Source organism: Corvus kubaryi, unplaced genomic scaffold (genome assembly GCF_017639235.1).
Source record: "Corvus kubaryi isolate FWS band 111438036 unplaced genomic scaffold, C.kubaryi_AGA036_p1.0 77, whole genome shotgun sequence".
Classification (NCBI taxonomy): Eukaryota; Metazoa; Chordata; class Aves; order Passeriformes; family Corvidae; genus Corvus; species Corvus kubaryi.
Window position 1 is genome coordinate 71,429 of NW_024582064.1, and position 24,384 is coordinate 95,812.

Genomic DNA, 24,384 nt, shown 5'->3' on the forward strand with positions numbered 1-24,384 from the left:
CTTCCCAGCACTACCCTGGGAAAAACCAGATGAGCAGCCCAGAACACAGCCCTCCTGCTTCCAGTTCTGTGTACGCCAGGTTCAAGTGATTTAGACGTGGAAATAGAAATAGCAGCAGTTGCTTTGAACTCCCATGGTACCTAAACAGGCTCAGAAATTAAATCCCACCACACCCATGTGGGTGGAAGAGTCTAGGTGTATGAAAATTCCTCAACTCAACCTACCTGAAAAGGTAGGATAGCCTAAAAAAAGTTATTATGAAGGGTTGTGGCTGACCTATTCATCAAACTAGTTAGCAGAAGAAAGGAAAAACCAGACTGTATCCAGGGATCACACACATAAAAATAAATGGATGCACCCAGGTCAGATAAATAATAGTATAGAGATGTTTATACTTCATAAAATCTTTACACATTACATTTCTTGAAACATATATTCCTGAAAATTCCTGACCATGTCCTATGGTTTAGAAAAATGGAGGAAAAAATATAAAATTCATTACATTAATTGTTCCCTGAGAAGTGTTACTTAAAATAGTCAATGTTTACTTAAATACCCTTGTCTTTATAATTCCTATGCTCTTCCTATTTATGTATACTCTAGAGTCACTTCTTTCTCCCTTTCAAATACAACAGTATTTGGATGCAAAAGCTACTAAAAAAGCAGTTTATTTTCTACAGGCTGAAATACAAAACATGAACAGCTTTCTATCATTTAGGAAATTCAAGAGCTTGAAGGAGCCTTTTTGAGGCACCTACTAATGTTTCTTGATTTCCCTGTTGCTGGGGTTCGACAGCAGGAAAAGGGAAGCGCCTGAGTAGATCTACCAGGAATGTACTTCTTGTTCCTGGAAAAGTGGTAGTGGGAGAAAAGACAAGCAGCTCTCTGCCCTGTCCCCTGCCTAACTGAGGAACACAAGTAAATTTATGCACCAGTAAGAGTGTGGAAGAAAGGTTTCCTGCCAAATACGTCATTCTTTGACCACACTTAGAGATGAGATCCTCAAGAGCTTCCCTGTGGCACAGTCCCCACCCCATTCCTGGTCCCTGGCTACACCAACCTTCATGTCATTGGAACTGCTCGGTGCCAAGTTCACACGAGGGGAAAAAAGAAATCAAACAGGATATCCCTGGGGCTTCCAGGGAAGATGGGTGTGTCAGTCAGCCCTCATGCAGTCAGGAGAGCCCAACAGGTACACAGTAAGATGCCTACGTGACCTGATGCAATTAAACAGACCATGCACTAGCATTCCCAGGAAGAGCAGCAAGACTCAAGGGTAACTTTCCAGGCAAAAATCAAATCAAGAACTTTGAAAGAGGACCAATGTATCCACCAAGTCTGATGTACTCCTCCAGCTTCTGGGGCACCCCAAGGCAGAGGCTGCTTCCACAGCCTCTGCTGACCAGCCTCTGACACACTGTTCTCTGAATTTCTCCTATTTCTTTGAGTGTCTTTATAATTTTTACCTTTACTACCATCCTGTGCCAGTGAGGTTCACACCTTATTTCACACAACATGAAAACCCACTTCCTTTTAGACCTGCTGCCTCATAGCTTCACTTGATACATTTCAGCTCCCATCTTCAGAGAAACAGTGAACAATTGCCTCCTACTCATAATTCCCATTCCCAACTTTACACAACTTTGTGGTAGTTTTTGCTGAGTTGGTGCTGCTTAAATTTTTCCTGGTGCAGAAGCCATTTCATTGCACCTCAGGTTTCCCTTTACCCTCACCTTTCCTAGCTCTGCTACTTTTTTTTTTTCCTGAGAAGGGAAACTAACTACTGCATACAAAGCACAAAAAAAAAAGTCTGGGGCACACTTTCTGATTTACAAAGACATAACAATGATTCATTCTGTTCCTATCCTAACCTTTCCCTTTCAATTGTTACTGAATATTAAAGGTGATGCTGTCCAGCTGTCTGGAAGGTTTATGATCTGTTCTCTGAGCAAGGATTTGGAGCCCATTAATGTTAATGGATCATTAGGGACACTTTCCTTCTGATGAGTTGCCTCATTTATTTTGACACAGATTATGCTTGATAAAATCCCTGATCCTCCTACAGATCTGTGTGGGGTTTGTTTGAGTCTGGGGTTTGTGTGGTTTGGTTGAGTATTGGGGTTTTTTCAGTGTATAGACCATTAACTATTAAAATACCAACTTTCTGATGTGAAACATCCTCATACAGGCATTTTCTATGTGTTAAATAGTGTGGGCTAATGCCTGATTTAAAGAGAAACTGAACTTGGTCTAAAGCACTTCAGATTATCTATATGCATTGATGCCATTTCAAATTTGCCTACAAGGGAAGCAGTAATGTTAAAGCTTTCATCACCGAGCAAATGAAGGCTGTTTGGCTATCTGCACCCTCTCAAATATTCTCTTCAGCCACGTACTCTGAAGCTGATATGAAGGAAAGTTTCTCTCCTAGCAGCCTATTATGATTTCAAAGAGTACAATCGTCAACTTGCTCCACTTTGGACTAGCAGATTTTTAGGGAAGGGGTCATCTGCACACCAAAGAGCGTTGTAAGTAATTTGGTTTGTTCCCAGAACTCAGACACTCGGACTGCTTTGAAATAACTGGGAGCTGGAAAAACAGCCAGAATATTTAACATGCAAATGAGTCTAACAAGAATCCTATTTTGTTTTTATAATTCCTGCATTCAGTACAGCTAGAACAAGCAGCTTTCTCAAAACAGGGCAAGAGTTTTATCTTTTCTCAGTTGGCTTCTTAAGAGCAGTTATAGGCTTCATCTTCACTAGAATTTATACTTTTTTCCTCATAACTATTTTCGTATCATATAAAATTAATGAGATAAAAGGAGCATTTTCTGAACAAGAATAATAAAAGGCTTCTCTTTCTTCCTTCTTAGCTATATAAAGTTTCTTTATTCCACCAGTTCCTATATATCTGTGCTTTGCATGCAACCTAGAAAAAGATCTGAGTGTGGGAGTTTCCATTTAGGATTGGGTTTGTATTTTGGTTTGGATTTTTTTGGTATTTTTTTTAATGAAAGCAAAAATTAAATTGTTTTCTACACTATGATATACAGTCACTTAATATCTAATTATGCAAAAACTGGCAATGTTCTCATAGTGAACAAACACAGAGGCCTCATTACAGCAAGCATTTCTTTAAATGTCAAAATTGCAATCAAAGTAAGAAAATGCATTCTTTGCACATTGTAGGTAGAAATATGAGAACAGAAATGGGATTTTCCCATTGCAACAGTGAATCAGCAACAGATGTGCAATGGCATGATTCTTCTATTCTTCTGAGATGTTTCATTCAATCCACTTACTATAATGCAGGTGTTATAACCAGTGGCCAACAAAATACCAGAGCAATAACTTCGTGCAAAAATTTACAGATACAATAGTAAGAGCCATAATTTAAAAAAACCAAACTTCATAACTTCAGCTGAAACCTTAAAAGAACTTCTTTGTTTGAGAGATCCTGGAATCAAAGGGCCACATGTGCATGCACAGAGCACAAGGACGTGTATGCTGGTGGGTGCTTTCTCTTTTCACACATTACCTCAACAGATGAGAGCCAGATCCAGCCCAGAAGGGGCACAGACACACGAGCCTGGGTTTGGGTTTTGGCATTAAGTGATCAGCTTGGCATCAATATGAAATCTATGCAGTAAAGCTCAATACTGAACCTTTCTGCTACACCCAGAGAAAGTCTTTTATAATGCTCTAATAAAAAGTTCCTGTGCATTTCATAGGTTTGTTTTCTTAGTTTAATATAATCTCACAGTATCTCTCTCTTTCTGAAGATGAACATGATACCCTATTTAAGGAATGAGGAACTCAGCACTGTACATTATGCCCAGGGCAACCCTGCCTCCTCCATCTGAACCAGAAACACAACCAACTGTTCCAGGTTCCATCACACACTGAAGTGTTTCCAGCTTTCAGAGTTAACATCTGAAATTTAGTACTTACTATCTGCAGTTCATATGTAATTTTAAGCTGCACTTTTGGTTACCCATTTAAAATTTGAAAATACCAAAAGCGTTTGCACTCAGAATTGACTCCCCCTCTCCACCTGTAATTTTCTTTTGAAGACTATTCATTTAAAAGGAGAAATAAGAGAAACATCTGTAGCCTGTTCTCCCCATCTTCAGATGGTACACAGGCTGGGTGACACAGGAAAAATAATCAAGGAGTCCTGTTATAGACTAACTTCTGTAAGTGCTCGTGAAGAGAAACAGTGCAGCCCACCACATTAAAAAGCTTGGGAATTCTTTTTCTTCACTGAAAAGGCCCAGAGCTTTCCTAGGCACAGCCTGGTGCTCTGACCACATGGTGACTTTTCCCAGCTGGGGTTCCAGCTTGGTGCCTGGGCTGTAGGAATCTCTGTGTTCCAGAGGCTTCCATCAATCCATGTGCTGCCTCCAAGCACCTCACGGCTTGAGCGACAGTAACCTGCAAAACACCTTTCCAACCCTTCTCCCAGTGACTCAAGTAATGTTAATAGTACAAGAGGTGTCCAGCAGGAACCAGAGAAAATTAATTACCTAGGCATAATAGATTCAGTCTATTTTTCAAGGAAGAGCAGAATCACCTTCCATGTGAACTTCTGTAACATGCAGCTGTCAGCTTAAGATAATGACCTCAAACGCTCAAGATTAAGATTCTGATCATACCCCGATAGTAAATTATTTTTAAATTATATGTATTTTTTCCTCACATCTCACAAGGGAAGACCTACCCTTGCAGATTTTGTGCTCTATTCATCATCATCATCTCACTTAACCACCTGTACTTTTACCACATCATCTGAAGCAGAAGATATCCTAGTCCTGTCTGCTGTCTTCTCTTTCTCCTTTGGATAACAGGCAATGATCATCTCAGCTTTGCCTCCTTTTACTCAGCTCAAGCCACCAGCTACCAGCTCTATCAAACCCTTGATTACTCCTATTAAATTTTGCCAGAAATCTCTAACATGTATTCATTCTTCACAGTCTATCATCACCTTCCTCTCAGTAATTTCACCTTTAAAGAAAATCATATTTGTATGTCTCAGTAGCCATTATCCCCCAAATGTCACTTACTCAAAGTAAGCAATCAAAAAAGCCCTCACAAAAGAGATGCCTTTATGCCCCTGTTCCTTCTAAACCTACTGCCTCAATTCTGTGACAACAGACCCACAACCCATCTCTGGAGCATTTCTCTTATATGCTTAACTCAGTTCTTTTGTGTTCTTTTTTACTGCAATCCAGGTCATCAGTCACCCATACTTCTGGCATGTCACCTTTGAGCCAACAATTCTTTCTAGTTAATCATATCAGAGAGATACAAAAACACCTCAACTCTTCATTAAGTACATCATCTCCATAGTGCAAACTTGTTGCAAATATTTTTTAAGCTTATTACTCAGTCATTGCACTTCTCTTTATAGTACTCCAGAGCCTTCCTTCCTTCATCTAAAAGGTCAGCTATTTCTCCTCACTTTTGAGCCTTTTAATGACCAAGGTCTCGAATATTCAACATATGCTATTGGGATGGCAATTTTGATTTGCCAAGTGTGCCAGCCCCTGTCAGCCACTTGTTAAAGCTGTCAAAGAAGAACATTTTTTATTTCTTACAGGCAGACCCTTCATGCAGGAAGGGCACCCTAAACACCTACAACAACCTCTATTTATTTATCAAAGACAAGGAATCAGGATGGGAAGGTGAAGTTATGTTCATCCTGTCAGTCTCTGGTATTGCATCCAAGCTGTGATCAACCTGCAGTGCACAGATTATCAGAACATCATTTTAAAAAAGCATGGTTACCCAAAAATACTCGTATTGTTTCGAAGGCAGAAAGGTATGAGGGCATACACCAGATAGCAGCAGCCTGAACAGAAACTTTGAAAGCATCGCGTGTGAAGCAAGCTGCAGCTCCTTCAAAGTATGGTCCTTAGGATGACAGAAACTTTTTTCACCACATTTTATTATTTGTGTAAATGTAATTGTAGATTTCAACGTCTTGTTCTTCCCTTTTTCCCTCTTCTGCTCTACCTTGTTATTTCTTCTGGTTTATTTTGCTATTTCTATATTTATTCAAATGAATTCATGCAAGTAACATGCTTGCATATAGTAAGATCATTTCCTCTTTCCCCTGCTCTGCCAAGCACACAATTCACTAAATTACAGAAACATGGAGTTGGATCACATATAAAATATTCATCCACTAAATTCTGGGGAAGGGCTTTCACAGCCTAGATATCCTTAGAAAGATTTTCTTTATCATTACATCACTCACTGAGAGAAAAACAAGTTACTTCTCTCTTCAGATAACAACTAATCATGTCCTGCTTATCACTGCTTTTTTTGAAAGTCAGTTCTTCCCTCAGCATTTTCTTCTCAGGAGAAAAAAAAATCCTTCAACTTTTCTTCTCATCAATCACTTTTAGAAAGCCACTTCCTCTATTTCTACCTTTCTTTAAACATTTATCCTCATCCTTCTGAAAGTTCAGGCCACAGTATTTCAGAGGACGTCTCCACAGCAGCAGGCACAGAATAGTCATTACCCAGGTCCATTCAGTCTCTCCATCCCAGATTGTCTCTCACTAGAGTTCAAAGCACACAAAACACTGGGGACACATTTTTGCCTTATAGTTCCATTTTAACCTCTAGATGATCTATTATATCATGATCTTACAGAGAAAATATGAATGATATAAGTGCAGTATGAAACTCTATGGCAAACCCAAACTCAATGCTCATGTATAGCTCCCCTCAACTTTGCATATGTGTTTTAAACAGATGCTACACAAAGAAATGTTTTACAGCTTCCATTTGAAAACAAGAAGCATTAGTTAAGAAAACATAAAAAGTACCCAGAAATTTATTTCTAAAAGATTCATTGACCTAATTTAAAATAAAAATTTCTTCCTGTTTCTGTCTTAAGTTTAAAATAACTAAATCACTGTGAACCCTTTCATAAAAGAAAGTCCCTATAAAAAGCCAAATATTGCATATATTGTAATTGTAATGCAATCATTACAAATTACCCTACACTATGACGCAACCAGAAATGTGAAGACTCAATGCTTGTAATTATGACTGAAGAACATAAATTTATCTACTCTACCCAAATACAAATGTAACATTGCAGATCTCCACAATGAACAGATTTCACATGTATAGATCAATTTCTAGTTGGAAGGTCAAAATAAAGCATTAGGTAAAAATGAGTACTCAAAATAATTTCCAATGAAATAAAAAAATCCCCAAACTTTACAGCACAGGAATCTCTGAATCTTCGCTATGCATGAAAGGAGCAGCTTAGAGCTACTCTGATCTTTATTTTTCTGGTCTCTCTACAGTTACGACTTTCTTCCTCATTTATCCCAACACCAAAACAGAAACTCCACATTTGTTTTCTAATAGCAGTAGCTACCACCATCTTGTAACATTTTTTACTTTAAAAACCCAAGGAGGAAATGGGCCTGGGCTTCAAAATGAACCCCAGCAGAAGCAATAGTGCAGTGGTGTCCCTGGTTCTTGATTGAGCTAAGGATGCCAATGACAGGACTCTCACAACACAACCCTTAATCAGTCTGGCAAGAGACATTTTGTCCAGCTTCAAAGAAAACTATATCTTCTTCTTCCACAGGCTAAAAGGAAGATTGGTTATGTCCCATACTCTTTTTGTTTAGTTCCAGACTAAAACAATACTTTTTTACTGTCTGAACTTCACCTGTTCTTTAACTTCCCAAAATAAACTGCAGGAGAACACAGATTTTATAAAGTACATTTATGACTTGCTCTTCCATTGGCAGGAAGATTCATCTTGGAAAAATAAGAACTTGGCAATAAAGACTCAGCAACTGATTTTCCCATTTTCCTTTTTTTAATTCTTCCTCAGTGCACTGCAAGGCATCGCTAAACCCACAAAACAGACAGTACTGTCAACTCTCAGTTGTGTGAAGGTGTTGGAACAGTTCAGCCAAAGCTAAAACGCCAAAGATGAAACATGCAATGAGAGTACAATGGGGAGAAGTTATCGATACAATTCACTGAAGCAAAAATCAGTTTGTGAGGGCACAGTTACATCTCTCCACATCCATAGCATGTTTCATCCTCAGTTCAATGACAGAAAACTAAGGGCTAACATTACACCAGCTCTCAGAGGAAAGGTCTGATGGTTTTGAGGTGACCCCACCTCTCTGTTCCACGCAATGGACACATGCTCCTTTGTGCTCTGACGAAGAGCTGCCAGGTGAACACATTTCCTCCTTAGATACCAGATTCCTAGGTTATCCCTGGAACCAAGGACTTCTGCCCACAGCTGCACTGGTGTATTACCCCCCTGCCCACCCCTCTCTGGAACACAGGGACACCTGGCAGGCTGAGCACTGAAATCACACGGCAGTCGCTCTCTGAGACGTGCTGCAGGTGCTCCGGGATGTGCTCAGGATGCCACGAAAACACGCTGGAACTGTCAAAACAAGCACCCTTCCCCAAATTTGCTATTAGAGTGGCAATTCATAGATGAGGTTTTCATGACAAAGTTGTAGTTCAAAACTGCAATAAGGAGAAAGAAAAGGGCCCCTTCTTCAGAACACACAACAGTATTTTCCAGTCACTTTTGAAGATTTGGCTGGAGCAAAGTGATGCAAGCCGCCTTTTTTGCCTCACCTCCCTCAACCCACAATCCTACAAAAAGCAGGGATTTAATTCTAGCCCCTTCAGTCAGGCATGCCTTATAACCCTATTACCACTTCTATTAAATCTTTTCTTGGAACTGTGCACAGAACTACAGCAAGTCATGTAACCCACTAATCTCCACAAGGAATGCAGGAATAATAAGTAAATGAATAAGAATGGATTCAGGACAAACAATGGCCACAAGGTATTTGCAAGGAATTAAACACACCGTCATGTTTCATACAAGCTGCCTTCACACAATATCTATTTTGGTAGGATTAGAGCTGGATAGTGCAAGTTATTTTTTGTTTATTTCAGATGATGGGGGGGTGGATTTTTTTCCCCCAAGTTTCAAAGCAGACAGAGAAATGGTAATATTAGAAACCTGACATTTTGCACTCATTCCTGCTTGCATAACCATATGTTTTTATACCAAATGGAATTCCTTTGATGATTATGAAGATCTACTGCTGTGCATGATTTTACTTAAGAGATTTTTCCTATACTCCCAAGACCTAACATGACACAGAACAGAAAAGCGTCATCCAAGTTCTACGGCACACTTAATTTGTAACAAATTCTGAATATCTCCCTCTGTTCTGCTTGCTTTTATTCAGGGTAACAAGGAAGTTTTAATGCCAATACACACAAGTTTTAAAACATATGCCAGCTAAAGATAGTCATCTGGTCTTTGAAACGTTCTTCACATGTAGGCACTGCACTTTCTTAGAAAAAGCAACAGAACTTACCCTCATCTGTAGGGTTGAACCCACAGATATCACAGATACATCGAACCCACTTATTCATCTCCTCCTCGCTGTCTGCTACCAAATAGAAAACTCGGTCTATAGTGTTGATATCAAAAATATAGCTGTTTTCAAACTCCTTTTTGTTGAATGTTAATCCAGCATCCACTTGTTGACACAAATTTAAGTCAATAATACGGATAGGCTTCTTGGCATGGTCATTTTTGTAGTATTCCAATACATCTGGATCCCCTGTTAAGCGGCCACTCCGAAGCACAAACCATCTTCTCTTCCATGCCTGGAAATTGGGGAGAGAAAAAAGGGAGAAAAATTAGAAGGAAGAAATCAGACTTTAAGACCTGTTGTGTATGGTTTCAACCTGGGTTGAACCCTGTACTAATAAGTAGTTCAATTTTTATTCTAAGAGGTTACACATCAGATACCCACATTTGACGTTATTTAGGTATTGTTACAGCAGTGGACTTGAGGATTAGTGAATTTGTATTTTAAATTTTATATCTTGGCTTTGTTTATAACAAGTGGATATATAAATTAAATCACTGTTTACAAAATGAGAAAGCATGAATACACTAAAGAAAAAGTGGGGTGGGGACCAGGAGAGGGGGGAAAAAAGCACACACAAAGGGCTTCTGAAGAAAGCTCTCAGAGGCATGGGAAAAACAAAATAGAATACATCTTTAAGTGCTCCATGGTGTTTTGTTTCCAATATCTGTTGTTTCAGGCTGATGCATTTTAACTGAATTTTTCACTGATACTCAACGATAGCGACCTGCATTTAAAGAACAGACAATGCTCACATTGTACACTCTCCTCAATGCCAGGGCACGTCTGCACTCAGAACCTCATCATATTCCTACAGTAGTACTTCTTACAGCAAAAGAGCAACATTATTATTTTTTGAAACTGTTAGAGAGATGGGGGTGGAGAGAATGACCAAATGTTATAGTTTTACCATGTAGACCTGGTCTTTGGGGAAGATACAGAAGAAATGAATTTGATAGTCTGACACTGTGCTTATTATACCAGCCCTCCTGATGCTGCAGAAAGACCCTGGTCTGAGAGAAAAGCAAAAGCAAAATGTCTCATTCTCTAACTAATCCTCAGCTGCCTTTCATCCTGTGGGCCTCCATCACCTGCCATAATTCTCATCAAAGACCTTAACTCAAACCATGCAACCAAGCTCAGCATACAGCTGTCCTGCTGCTTCCAACTGCATCTTTACTGCCCCACTTGGCTGCACTTTTGTTCCTCAGCAATACTGTGCTAGCAGCTTCTTTATATAGTGCCAGGATAATGGGCACAGTGGAAGAAAACAGACGTACTGTCATGGCCCACTACGAGAGCTGCACTGCTTTCACACTGAGAAGTCTGAAAGCAGAGCCCAGACACAGTGGGGAGCCATCACTGTGTCATCCATTTGCTCTTATACTTTTCAGCAAAGTTGGAGACCAAGGTAAATCAGTGCAGTAGCCAAGCCACTGTGCATTACCCCACAGAACCACACCACGCCCCAAGGCACTCCACCTGAAATTTCTTTAGGAAAGCCAAACAAGATGGTCAGCTAGTCCTTTGGAAGATTAAAAAAAAAACAGCAGAAGAAATGCATGAATAAGACAGGTGAGTGCATTTTCCTTTTGACCAGCCATGGCTGTGTCCTAACGAAGGAAAGAAATGGAATCAGCAAGGATGGTCCCAGAAGGGGTCAAGATGTGCGATGTCCTTTAAACACTGGGACAGCAGCTTTGAAAACAAGAGTTTCTTACTATGTATTAGGGAAAGATTCAGAGCCATTTTTGTGAGGCACAAGAGTGCATCCATTTAATTTTTTGTGGCTGCTACCTTCAAACAAACTTGTGGAAGGAGGACATAAGGGAGAAAGAGCAAGAACTCCACTGCCATCTCCGAGCTCTGAACGAGTGCCGTCAGCTTTGCCCCAGAGACTCACAAAACCCTCATTGTGAAGTAGGCATGCCTTTTCAGGGTATCAAGCTTAGAAAGCTATTATGAAAAGATAATACAGAGAACAGGAGAACGGGAAAAATGACAGACAGCTTAATTAAGGCTTGTGTTCCATTCTCCAACTACCAAAGCTCTAAAAGTTGGGTTTTTTTTAAATAATGTCTATACTTTACAAAACAATTGTATTTATTTTAGTTCTGAATAACAGCATCTGTCCTTAAATGCTGAACTGTGTGAATCAAGTCAAAGTCTCAAGCAACTATTTCCATGGTAGCAGTAAGTTTAACTGGATGAACAGTTAAAATGTAGAAGATATAAGAGATTAAACCCCTTCAATTTAGATTTCAGAAGTGAGTATATTCTAGTAGCACAGCTGGATAAGCACCATTTAACAGTGACCCAAAAACATTGGCAGAGTTTGTTTTGTTTCCCGTTTCCAAATCAAGTGACAACTTAGATGTTGGGATAACAGGAAACTTCAGTAGCGGAGGCTCTCTCTCTGGGCAAGGCCGATCACAGATAACTGCTACAAACTGCTTCAGAAACAAGCTTTATCTTTAACCTCAGCCTTCAGTCACTCAGATGAAATTTTCAAAGCAGAAATCAGGAGGAAAGAGATTCGAGATATGAGAGGAGCAAGAGCAGTTGAGAAGCATGATGCGTTTTGTCTCACAATTTGTGCAACAACAAAACCCCATGCAAAAAAACTCCATCAACTCTGTATCAACCAGGCGTGCCTCTTCTAAAAGTTTATTTCTTGTACTGTGTCAGGGAGTGAAAGGTTCTTAGCAATCCTGACAATTTCTGTTGAGTATTAATGAGTAAATAGGACTCTAAAACTGAGAAAAACCAACCAGCTAAAAAGAATTTCTTTGCAGCCCTTCAGGCTACAAACCAGCAACTATAAAGTATTTAAAACATTGAATTTAGCCTGCTAGCACCTGCTACTATTTTTGAAGAGTTTTCACATAGTGTATATGCGGACATTTATTTCAGTCCTATAGTGAGTCACACTCTCTGAAACTGGCACAGATTATATTCAAAACCAAAAGCAATTCCATAAACTACACACTAATAAGGCAGATACAAAGGTTCTCTGGATTACAGTACAAAGCACAATTTAGCAGCAGAATAAAGCTTAAAGCTAGACAAGTGAACTGACATCAGCACCCTTGCTAATCATAGTACAAAAGTCCTCTATACTTTGTCAAAGTGCAAAATGAGCTCACATAAATCACTCTTTGTTATTTGAAAATATCTGGGATTCTTAAAGCTTGATCTATTTTTAACATTTTGAGTATTTGTCGCTGCAATGAAAGCTGTGCACTGCCCCACTGAAGTATAGAATAGTGTGTTATTCGTGTTATATGTGCAAGGAAGAGCTTCTTCAGCAACAGCTTTCCAAAGAGAAATCTCTAAAAGAGAGAGTGCACATGTGCAAATACGTACTTATGCAAGTTTTATAATCTTTTTTTTTTTAACCCATTTGGTCATTTTTGTTTGAAAATTTTGTGTTTCCTCTTACAGAAGAGCATGCTACAAACTATTTCTCATAATCGCCCAAAAAGATGCAACCAATTTATGACACAGGACAATTAAAGATACCAATTATTTATCTGTCACATAACTGATGGTATTATAAGCCATACATTATCCAACACTGGTTTTCTGTGCTAGAAGTCAACTACTTTAAGTTTGAGAAGTCAAAAAAACAGCCAGTATACAATTTAAACATTTTGTACAGTTTTTTAATTTTGGGAAGAAAATTGAGCAAATTTTTTTTAAAAGAAAGATTTACTCAAATGTATAAAATGTGTTATTAATATAAAGAGGGTTTAAAAATACATTTTATAATTATACTAGCACTTAGTCACTAAACACTGCTTGCAGAGCAAATACCTAATTCAGAAGAAAAATGGCTCCTTTTGTAAGTTCTGTAAGGCAAACATCATGGCAATCAAGTTCACCAGAAGCCTGTGTAGGCTTTGTAAATTATTACAAAATACAGTTTAACAAGGTTTGCTGCTTTTCTCTGAGTCTAAGAAAGGCCTTGTGTGCCTCTCAGCTTGTTTTCTCCTCTGGGCTGCACAGCAGATCAGCTGGCCTAACACAGGACACCACCATGCCTGCCAAACATTGTCCTGCTTCTGTCATGAGACCATCGTATCATGAGACCATCATAACTATAGAAACGAGCTTGTTTGCTTGCTTTTGAGGGAGGCTGAAATGTGACAAGCTGCTCACCCATAGAGCATCAAATGATCAAAGGAACAGTGGAATTCTGTATTTTTCACACAGCATTTTAGTTTACGAAGTAAAACCAAGGTATTCCTACGATTAGGGTTTTATTTCCCTAAGGTATATGCAAACTACTGGTTTCAATGTGAATGAATGAGCTAAGAAATTGACAGAAAGCATCATGCAGCAGTGTTAGGGCTTAGTTGTGGTTTTTTTAACTACTCTAGCTAAAGTTGTATGCAGTACACAGAATTTACAATATATTCTATTTACAAGAGGCATACCTGTTGAAGAAGTTGTAGCTATACTTCCCTTAATCTTTACATTTAGCGATTATTTTCCCCTCCCCTCTCCTCATATTCACTCGAGATGTACCTCATTCAGCTGTTGGCTGTAGTTCAAAGATGTAGGAAATAGGGGATGTATGTGTAAATGGAAAGGGAAAGGAAGGAGGAAGGGGCAGGAAAGAGCAGATAATTTATATTTTTAAAAGGATTTAACCTTCCATTTAGATCCCCTTAAGCTGTTGCTCAAGAGGCCCAAATGATTACATGACACGTTTAAATAAAAGCTTAGAGATGTTAAATCAAAGACAGCTTTTTCTAGTCCATTTTTTACAGATTTTGCTCTCGCATGGCCGAGTAACTGCTTACTGATATACTGATCGGTTATCCTTCTGTAGCTTCCTACTGTTATTACCCACCATTCTAAGGTTGCTTAAAGCTGATTTTCCTCTTCTAGCACATTTGCCACCATTTTTCTTCTGGGTAGCATTAAGTAAAAAAAATCTTTCAAAACTGCTCCACACTGGCTAAGCTGAAGAGGATATCACTTATACCCCACTCCAGTAACACTGCTAATAAACCCAAGAATAAAATTACAAATCTCAGGCCTTCCTTCTCATCTCTCAAGTGAGCAGACATTTGTGCTTAGGTTTGCATCTCTGTACTCACAGAGTACTTTAAAAGGGCACTATTTGGCATCCTTGGCATCCTCTTTTCTCAGAGACGTCAACTAAGACCTGGCAGAAAGAAGTGACTTACCCAGGGGCACAAGGAAGATGCCAAAAAAATACCTGGTGTTTCATAAATGCGCAACAAGACATTTCATTGCTCCAAAATAACTTTTGAAGTAAACAGAAGGCAGAACATGAACCAGAGAGAAGTAGGAACAGCAAAAGACACAGCCTGAGGTGACTTCATTATGCTCTTGCGGACATTTAAGTCCTGTAGCTACTATTGAGCATTTTTCAATTGTCTGCTGGGATCAAGATTTAATTTTCTTTATGCTTTTTGCTCCCATCTATTTCATCTATTCCTCTCTTTCTACTTATTTTTCAGTGCAAATTTTAAACAGTGGAATTGGTACACGTCTTTGACAAACAACCAGAAGAAGGACCCCAAACAGAAGTGGAGTATTTCTGCTCCTTTTTGCCTCCACATTTCCAGTGTCCAGGTGTTCCAGTCATCGCAGAAGACAAACACACCTCTGGCACAGATTCACTGACTCGTGTGTTAGACCAGTGCTCTGCATCCCAGTAGAAGCTCAAATGAAACAAAACTAAAAGTGTTCCTTCACACTGTGGTTCTTTTTAAACCCTGTTTGTGGTCAGCATAGACCAACAACAACTATCACGGAGAAGCTTCATCCCACAAGGCACGTACTTGGGAGGACTGCCGGGAAGTATCAAAAAGAGGTCACATTAGGTAACGATACTTCAAGTGCAGGACTTTACTTTTTCCACTTGCTGCTCTTCTGGCTTGCACGACTAACTCCAACATGGTGAAATTGCAAAATTTCAAATGTTTTTGCTAAGAAATTAACGCTTGTAATTTCCCTATGTATTTCTATACAGATTTCTTATTTTGGGGTGTTTTAAAGAAAGCATTTTCTGTAAATCTTTTAAAACCTTTTTGGTTGGTTGGTTTTGTGGGTTTTTTCAATTGGTTTCTTTTTTACAGGCCATATCATGAGCACCAGGAACTGAAGAATATGTAATTACTAGTTATTTCTGAAACCCTTGTCATGTCACCAACTGCCAGTAGACATCCTCTTGTCCTCTTCCCTAAAAATTATGCCCTTTATTTTTCAAAACGTAAGACAGAACAACTAAACTGAGCACAAAAAAACCCAAAGGATGTTTAGTGTCTTAATTCTATACAGCAGAAACTGCAATTCCATGATTTGACAATAGTCCAAACATTCTACTTTTAGTAGTGCTTGATACTAAGAAATGCAAGCACATTGCTGGAAAACAAACAAATGTGATATGAGGAAAATACTGAATGTGTTATGACTTTCTTTAAATACTTAAGACTTGTTTTCCAGGAAGCACCATCCTTTCTCACTGAGCAAAATAAGGAAAAAACAGTCTCAGTGGAAGTTTCCACTCTCCTGGCCATCATCCTGATCATCTGTTCCGAATACACACAAGGCCAAAATTTCCTGTTTTCAAACTATTGTCACCATTTTCTAGTCTTGTGCTGTCGATTCTAACTTTAGCTTGTTAAATAAACAAAACACTGAAAATACAGCAGAACAATACTTCCACACACATTTACTGTGAGCTCTGTTTCATAACTGATGTTTCAGCACGTGAAGGAGTCTCCCTGCATTAATTAAAGCTCCAAAAAAGGTGCAAAATAAAATGCAGACAATGTAGCACAAACTGCTGCTTTATTTTGTGAATCTGAAACTAACTGAATATCTTCCAGTTATCCAATATCTCTCCATTTTGCATGGGAATTCTTAATTTTTTCTTGCCTTTTGCATCTTTTTTTTCCACATCCTTATCCCTACTCCCAATGTGCAGTTGTGCAGCCAGGTCTGTATCATCTAATTCACATTAAACCGATCCTTATTACAATTGGTTTCAGTAAATACTTTTCTGCAATATGCCAGAAATTTTCTAATGGCAATCACAAACTTACTCCTGCGCACCAGGGAATTATCACCATCTCTTCACCAAAGGACAACTTATTCAGACCTATACAGAGCAATAAAGCAGAAGCCCTGCAGCAGCAACAGGACCTGAGCCCTCATTTCACTGTCTCCAAACCAGGACCAGTGACCAGATCATCTCTCTATATTCCTACATCCTCTAATCCAATTAAAATGCCTAGAAAAGTTCCATTGGTTCTGACCTCTTGCAAACCCACCTTTTCACTTTTGGTTGTTCTCCTTCACCACCCATCCTGTATGGCCAAGACATAACTCCTAGGAACTTGCCAGGAACATGTTCCCCATCACTGATATGAGCTTTGCCATCTCCTCTCATTGCTCCTTCTCACTCCTTTGTCAGCAATGAAGACACAACACTGACATGGCATGAGGTTTGCCTCGGCACAAGAAGTATAGCTGCTTGCAGGTCCCTTACTCACACATCTACATGGTCTTTGGTTTGCTGCCTTGTTTTCCAGAATAATGTTTCCCTTTTTCTAAAATTTGGTCATTTCCTCTCTAATCATGAGCATGCTCTGATCATCCCCCTCTCAAGCCTTTCCCATATTCATCCTATTTGAAATAATGCTGCCAGGAGAATCTCCCTTCTCTCATTCTGATTACATCATCTTCTATTTAAAGTTCTCCATTTACTGACTTGCTTTATTGCACTTTTCATACCAGGTTCGGCTCATTTTTCCTTCTCCCCTACATCTCTCATCTTTCTTCTGAAGGCTTCCTGAACCAATAAGCAAGGGCAAGACATCTCCTTCCTTCAGATTCCTCCTAAAAATCAGCCTCTTTGACAGTGCTTGTGATCACCCAAACAAATTACAACCTGGCTTTGCATCACATGGATTTATTTAAGAAATAATGTTTTTGCGTATTCACCAGACAAAGGTTTGTTTGTTGTTATTTTTTTTTTAAGTTGCTTCAGACTTTTCATCAGCTTTTAATTAGAAGTCACTTCTCCGCACCAGTCTTAATCTAAGAAAGCAAACCATTCAGAGTAGGCTCTGCCCTGTTTTTAGAAGTCTCTGTACATTTCTTATCACAAGGATTACTACCATGCTGACAGGACCCCCTTAACAAGACAAGGCAGAGAAGACACCAGCCATGCAGTTTGACTTGAATTCCACTGAGCTCATGGGTGTAGGTTGCATGAAAGCAACACCCAGAAAAATAAAAAATTTAGTATTTTAAATATGTGAAAAATTCAAAGCTGAAAAGTCAAGCCGACACTCCACTGATACCAACAGCAGCTTGCCCACATAGGCTGGGGATTAACTATTTCACCATATATTTTAATCTCTTCATTCCTCATTTCCAAGGAGTACAGTAATTTTGAAGCAGTTTGTAACAAGTTGGGGAAAAAATTCCCATTTTTCCAGATCACAAGCCCAGTGCTTCTTGTAATATTTTGTACAAACTGGGTTTTGTTTTTTGCCCTTCTTATTCACCCATGTAGATATCTATCTTCATCATCTGTGAAAGACTTATACACAAGGAAAAGCAAGACAAGACACTAGAATCTTGTAAAAACCTGCAATTCCTAACAGGAGTTTGGATCCTCTAAAGGACACTGCAGTATGACGATACAACACATGCTTGCTTCACTGCTTCATGTTTGGATCACTCAAGCATGCTCATTTTGCAAACAATATAAGAGATTTCTACAGATGACAGGAGGCCAAGCACATAATCTCTTCAACAAAATATTCATAGGCTTAAGTCCTGTGCTTTGTATTCCCTATAAAAGAAAGGGGATTTGAGCTACAGAAGCATCAGTTTCTCCAGCTTCAATAGGGAATGATGAATTACAAGGGATTTAGCAATGAATTAAGGATGATGGTACAAAGATACCACAAAGATAATTTCTACAATTTGCCTCCCAAGTGACTAACCTGGTTTAACCTACCAGTTGTATTAAAGAAGCTCCTACCCATCCATTAACACACAGTCTCCAATGGAAATTCAGTCTCCAATGGAAATTCTGACTATGTTTTAAATAATCCCTACAAATTAAACTTAGGACATGTTGACACTCCATCCTTATCCATTCCTCATGAGAGCAAGGATGTACAGTTGCTGACATCTTTGCAAATCAAGTATATGCAGACCAAAGCAGGAGCCTCTCTTGCAAATGAGTCAGCCACTGCTCCAGCAATGAAAGGACTGATACTTACTCAAGCCATTTTCCTCAGGCACAGTAAAGGGAAAGCTAAAGGAAACCTATTGTTCTGCCAAAGCTTTACAGGGATAATCAGCACAGTCATTTTTATATACTGTGAGGCATTGCAAGGAATTCCTTATTCATATATAAGGAACATGGAATTCTTCCTCTTCATATAAAAAAGGGGAAGAATTAGGAATGGCAATCTGCATTTTAACACTAAAACTATTAACTTTCCCATTACAAATCACCATATCTGAAATGTGCAAGTGCAGAGATGGCAGGGAGAGTTGCTAAGAAAAGTAAAAGCTAAGATAAAATAAAAATCAACATTGTGTCTGATAAATACATTTTCACTTTACAGGGCTGAAAATATTTACCGATTAGGCTCCAGCAGTTTTTTCTGAGCAGAACTGACCTGAAGAACTCCAGAGAAAAATTAATTTCAAAATAAACAAGCACAAAGTCCAAATTCTTTGCAAGACACTATGATACATCAATTCCTTTCAGTATGCTCATTAACCCTGAGTTTCTATTGTAGCAAAAACATTGTTTTTCCAACAATGCAAACAATACTTTTAGATTCAAATAACTCACTGGCAGTAACAAAATGAATAAGAAATTCAGAAACCAGCAATATCACATATCAATAGCAATTTCAACTACATACCAGGATACTTGAAAATTAAGATGCTTCAATACAATTACTTGGATTAGCTTACAAAACACTCCTCCAGCTCTCATCAGCTCACATAAAAAAGTTTTCTATTCCTTACTGGACTGTAACAGTACCCTTGTGCTGTATATTATTGGGATGAACAGCTTTGTAAAACGTAACCACCACAACCAATTCACAGCCGTGTGAACAGCCAAGGAATTACAGACAGCTCTTCAATAACAGCACAAATACTAAGATAAACTGCATCTTTTAGAGGGCTGTATTAATATACCTAGCACATGCCCACAAAGTACTGAAGCAATACATCACAGACATCACAGAGCTTCTGCCTGCACTTCACGGCACATAACCTTTCTTTTGTTTTTTTTCCTTTTTTCTTTCTTTTTTTTTCTTTTTGAGCTAGTGATACAAGTGAACAAATGGGTAGAGAGGTTTAGGCTCTTGCTTCAGGAACAGAATTTACTGAGTCAAGTTGTAAATCAAAATGAAAGCTCTTTTTGAACAAAAAAAAATTCTAGCACAAAGATAACATTCTTTAAGGAAGCCCCTGTTTACTCACGCCAATTCATTCTCCACATACCTAAGTTACAAAGCAGAAAAGTAAGCAACATCAAGAACACATTCTTTGACTAGTTTACCTCTTCAAGTCTTCAGAAAATTTAAGCAATGTAGCCATTTCTGTAGTTGTGTCTACCCCAAAATAAGCAAAGCTTTCTTTTTCCTGCCGGCTTCCCACCTCACTCTACACCACCCTATCCTAGTAACCTTTGACCAACAGGAAGCAGACACAATGGACTGAAAATAACAGCAATTGTAAGATTTCAAATGATTTAATACATGAGGGGTGGGCTTAAGATTTGAAAAATTTCCCTTGCTTTGGTTTTTCAACAGTCGCTTAAAACATGTTATCTACATAGACTTAAAATGTTAGTTCAAAATCCTAGGTTGAATGGAGCTAAAAACTGTGAACTTTTATTGAGCACTACTAAAAGCACAGAGGTACAAATTCTTACATGCATTGAGATTTTAAGTCCTAGTCATTAGGCTGTTATATACAACTAACTTAGTTTTCCAGCAGTGTAAGCAAGAGCAGTAGAAATTTCTTAGAACATTATGTCTTTATTTAAAAATACTTTTATTTATTGGAGCTTTTAGATCAGAAATAGGTATATGTCCCATAGAATAAGAAGACATTCATGTAAGAAATGCAATCGTCCATTTTAACACTGCAGTTAAACCATGGTGATGGAAAGGCACAGGTCAGTTTGCTAATACAAAAAGGACTTTTGCTAACTCTGAGTAGCTGAGATGCACTTTGTGGTGTGGAAGGAAAGATCTTTACTCCACACATAAAAGCCCAAGCAATGATCCCATATATCTCCTTATTAACAGTAAAAAATTCATGTGCTTTAGATTGTACCAGCAGCTTGGCACAAACACCGGAGGGCTACAGATTCCAAAGTCCAAACAGGCAATTACAGCGTTTCTTTTTATTAGTTTTAATGTTTTTTGCCTTGCACCCCAAGTACCTGCTGATTATTATATTGCAAAGTCACAGTCACGTCCCAGGTTCCTCCTCTGCGGTTACACCACAACATGGAGAGGTCACAGTCAGAAGAACAGAAGCACCAACTCAGAGAGAGACCCACCTCTTGTACGAGAGCTATACTGTGTTTTCTGTGTAAAGGAAGGGGCAGGGGGTGGGATAAAGAGTCAGTATCATTTTTACACAGACTCCTGGTCCTGAGCACAAGACGACCAAACCCAAGGTTCTCCCACAATCAGAGAGGTTGGTAATGTCCTCTGCCTTGCAAACACCAAGCAAAATTTCAAGCTGCAAGTATTACATGGAATTGTCACAAGCATGCTGAAATGCAAGGTCATAATAAATTCCCAGCATTATTAATGTTCCAACATAATTCTGAGTACATTTGCTACCCCACGCACACACTTTATCAAGCATTCACTGCACCTCTATTGCACATTAGGCACTGCTCCATTTCATACACGTTTTAATAATGGAATTACAACAGAAACATTCTTTTCTTGGCAGGGGAAGCTCAGGCACTGCATCTCTGCAGGATAAGACTGGATCTACCTTGTCAATGCAGTATTTCATTAAGGTCTGCTAGAGCTCAAAATAACTACAGAGAAGCCCCTCATACCCCTCAGTATCCAACAACTTCCAAATACAAAACATCCAAGCAGGGCATGAGCAAGCTTCTGGGCACAGTAGCACAAGCCACCACTGACATGTTACAAGAGTAGCTTGAAGCACAAATAGTTCAACAAGGAAAGGAAATATGAGGTCCTCAGCCAGCCTGCAGTTTAAGAGTCCCTTGAAACCACTCTGTCTGCTAATAGGACCCTCCTCTTCCCTTCCCCCATTTTAAGACACAACCTGATGCCATCACACCAAGGAATAACAGAGAAAGGATATCCTGCCTAGATTTTCCATTATACAGATCAAATCATCAATCCAGAGAGGTCTTTGCTTACACATGGGATAAAAAGAAGATGCTTCCAACTGATAAACCCTGAGAGGAAGCAAGGTTGGCTCCATGACTATTTTTAAGTAGTTAGCATTCACACAATGGCCTAAAATTAATGGCCAACCCCCAGGGTCCATGAAACCTTCATTAAAAATAAAATGAAAATTAAAAATAGGGAGTTAGGATGTTTGAGAGGAGAAAAGCAAAAACAAAAGAACTAGAAGGTGACAGATATAATTATGCTTCTTCCCAGACTCACCTTCAATTCAGTTTGGATGCTAAATTTAAGTAAATTAAAAAATCGGAAGCTTTATGTCATTTTCTCGAAAAACTAAGCATTTCCTTCAACAACTGCTGGGAGAAATCTTTCTTCAACAGCTCTTGTCATTTTGACTAATACTCTTTTGCTGAAAGTATCATTTGATAAAAAGTAAGTCAACAGAGAAAAATAAAATTATCTTTATGTAGCTGTATTATCAAAGGAGGAACTTGTTTCCTAGCCCTCATTTCCAAGGCCAGATACCACAGCTGTGCTGCAGCTCCAGCTGAACAGCTCCCTACGTTTCACCACCTACCAGACAAAGGGCATTTAGTTTACCAAATGGGCAGTGTTACACATTTAGCTCAGTTAAAAGCATCCCACATCTAAGGCTTCATCTAAGTGTAAAAAAAGTCACGCTTTGTACATCTGGACAGATGATGAATACAAACATCTTTGGTATAATCTAAGGATAAATAATTTAACTGGCATCATTTCAACATTAAATTCACTAAAAATACATCTTATATCAGGCATTTCTCTGGATAAAGAACAAGATGAGGCAAAAGACCCTGTAAGATCATCCTTGTAATCTAGGAAATGCCCACAAACTGAAGACATTTTAAATATCACCATTCATCTCCACATTTTACTGCTAAGAAGGATTTCTTATTTTAAGCATTCATCCTTGTGGAGGTTGTTGTTCTTGTTCTTATTAATAACAGCATCCTTGTGATGACTAACTAAGAGACTCATGGAAAACAAAAATTTCTGATCTCACCACAAACTCTTCCCCTCCTCCTCTGTGAACTTGATAAAAAGTGAACAATTAGCCTGCTGTTTGCTCAGTACAGTGAGATTGTTCATTTCTTCATTTGTATCAGATCACATCACGGAATAGAGAAAAACATTAAAAATACTTTAAAGAAAAATATCTACCATTAAACTACCAACACAGCTCTGAGAATTTAAACCCCATCTGATTTTTATTATTTCTTTTGTAGTTTTGAGCATATTCAAGTGTTACAGCCCCTTTACCTTATCTGGTTTGCAAAGTACTTCGCATTTTTATGTTTTGCTCTTTGACATGAAAAGCAAGCACTGCATTATTCTTCTGCTTTTTTCATCTTTTTTCGTGAGAGTTTCATAACTGGTTTCATTTCACTATAAAAATGTTTAATTTTTAACTTATGGGCAGGAAAGAAACTCTAAAGCAGGACTCCTTGTTACTTTATTTGTTGTCTTTCTTATACACCTAAACGGCATCTACTTTGTTTACTGACTGGAAGCTCTTACCACTGCCAGCACTTCAGGAACAGTGTGACTGTGGAAAGGGAAAAACATGTTTTTCTACATTTTGTTTGTCATCTAACAGAATTATAAGGTACAGATGCAGAAGTTTCAAAATATTTTTAATAGTCGATAACCTCAAATGGACAAAACAATTCAGCAGGTACCTTATCTCAACTCCGAATTTAACCCTTCTCATTCTGGAGCCACTTATGAGTAATAATAACTCATAATGATGTAATGTAATAAGTAATAATGATTTGCTATGGCACTGGTTATTTTTCAATATCTGTATCATGACATTGAAAAAGTATATTCTATTTCTAACAATGATGTTTTTTAGTCCTTAAAATGGAAAGAGCTTTGAGACAACAGCAAGAGGCATGAAATCCGAAACAAGATTTAATTTTGTACAGTACCTTGTACAAAATTTTCCACTTCTTAAACTTATATATCACAACATTATTTATGTGAATCCAGTAAGGCACACTTTGATGATTTAAATTTGAACAGGTTGTTTTGCCTCTGCTGCAAGCCTCTTCCTCCCAGAAACCTGCAGAGCTGAAGCTGCTTATTCACAACTTGAATCATGAGAGAAGAACTAAGACTAGTAATAACAATGTCAAACCAGATTTTTGGAAATCAGTGAAGCAGAGTGACTGTATCTTCACTGTCACTGACTGCACAGGCAAGACACTACTAATGGCACTTTATTTGTACTGCTGCCCTCAGCTCCAGCCCCCAGCCAGGCAGGTGCCACTTCACTGGAGCTAATACATGACTTGAGAGCACTTGTAATGTTCGACAGGCAGAGAGGCCAAAGGCTGAGTGACATGGAAACAAAGGCATTCTCACTTTTGGTAACAGGCTGATGTGCCAGAGTGGCCAGAACGTCCATTCTTACACTCCCATTTAAAATTTTTTTATAGAAAGTAA

The 24,384-nt window shown here is 38.6% G+C and overlaps 1 protein-coding gene across 11 annotated transcripts in view; it reads right to left on the reverse strand.

Moving 5' to 3' along the window:
• The window catches only part of GAB1 (GRB2 associated binding protein 1), a 93,998-nt gene that overhangs the window by 28,736 nt on the left and 40,878 nt on the right, over window positions 1–24,384 (reverse strand). For 10 of the 11 annotated variants that reach the window (XM_042051912.1, XM_042051914.1, XM_042051908.1 and 7 more), the window contains exon 2: window positions 9,401–9,695. In XM_042051912.1, coding sequence (XP_041907846.1) covers window positions 9,401–9,695 — 295 coding nt within the window. Of the gene's footprint in view, window positions 1–9,400; window positions 9,696–20,936; window positions 21,021–24,384 lie in introns of those variants that run through there. The other variant, XM_042051913.1, reaches the window with a different exon arrangement.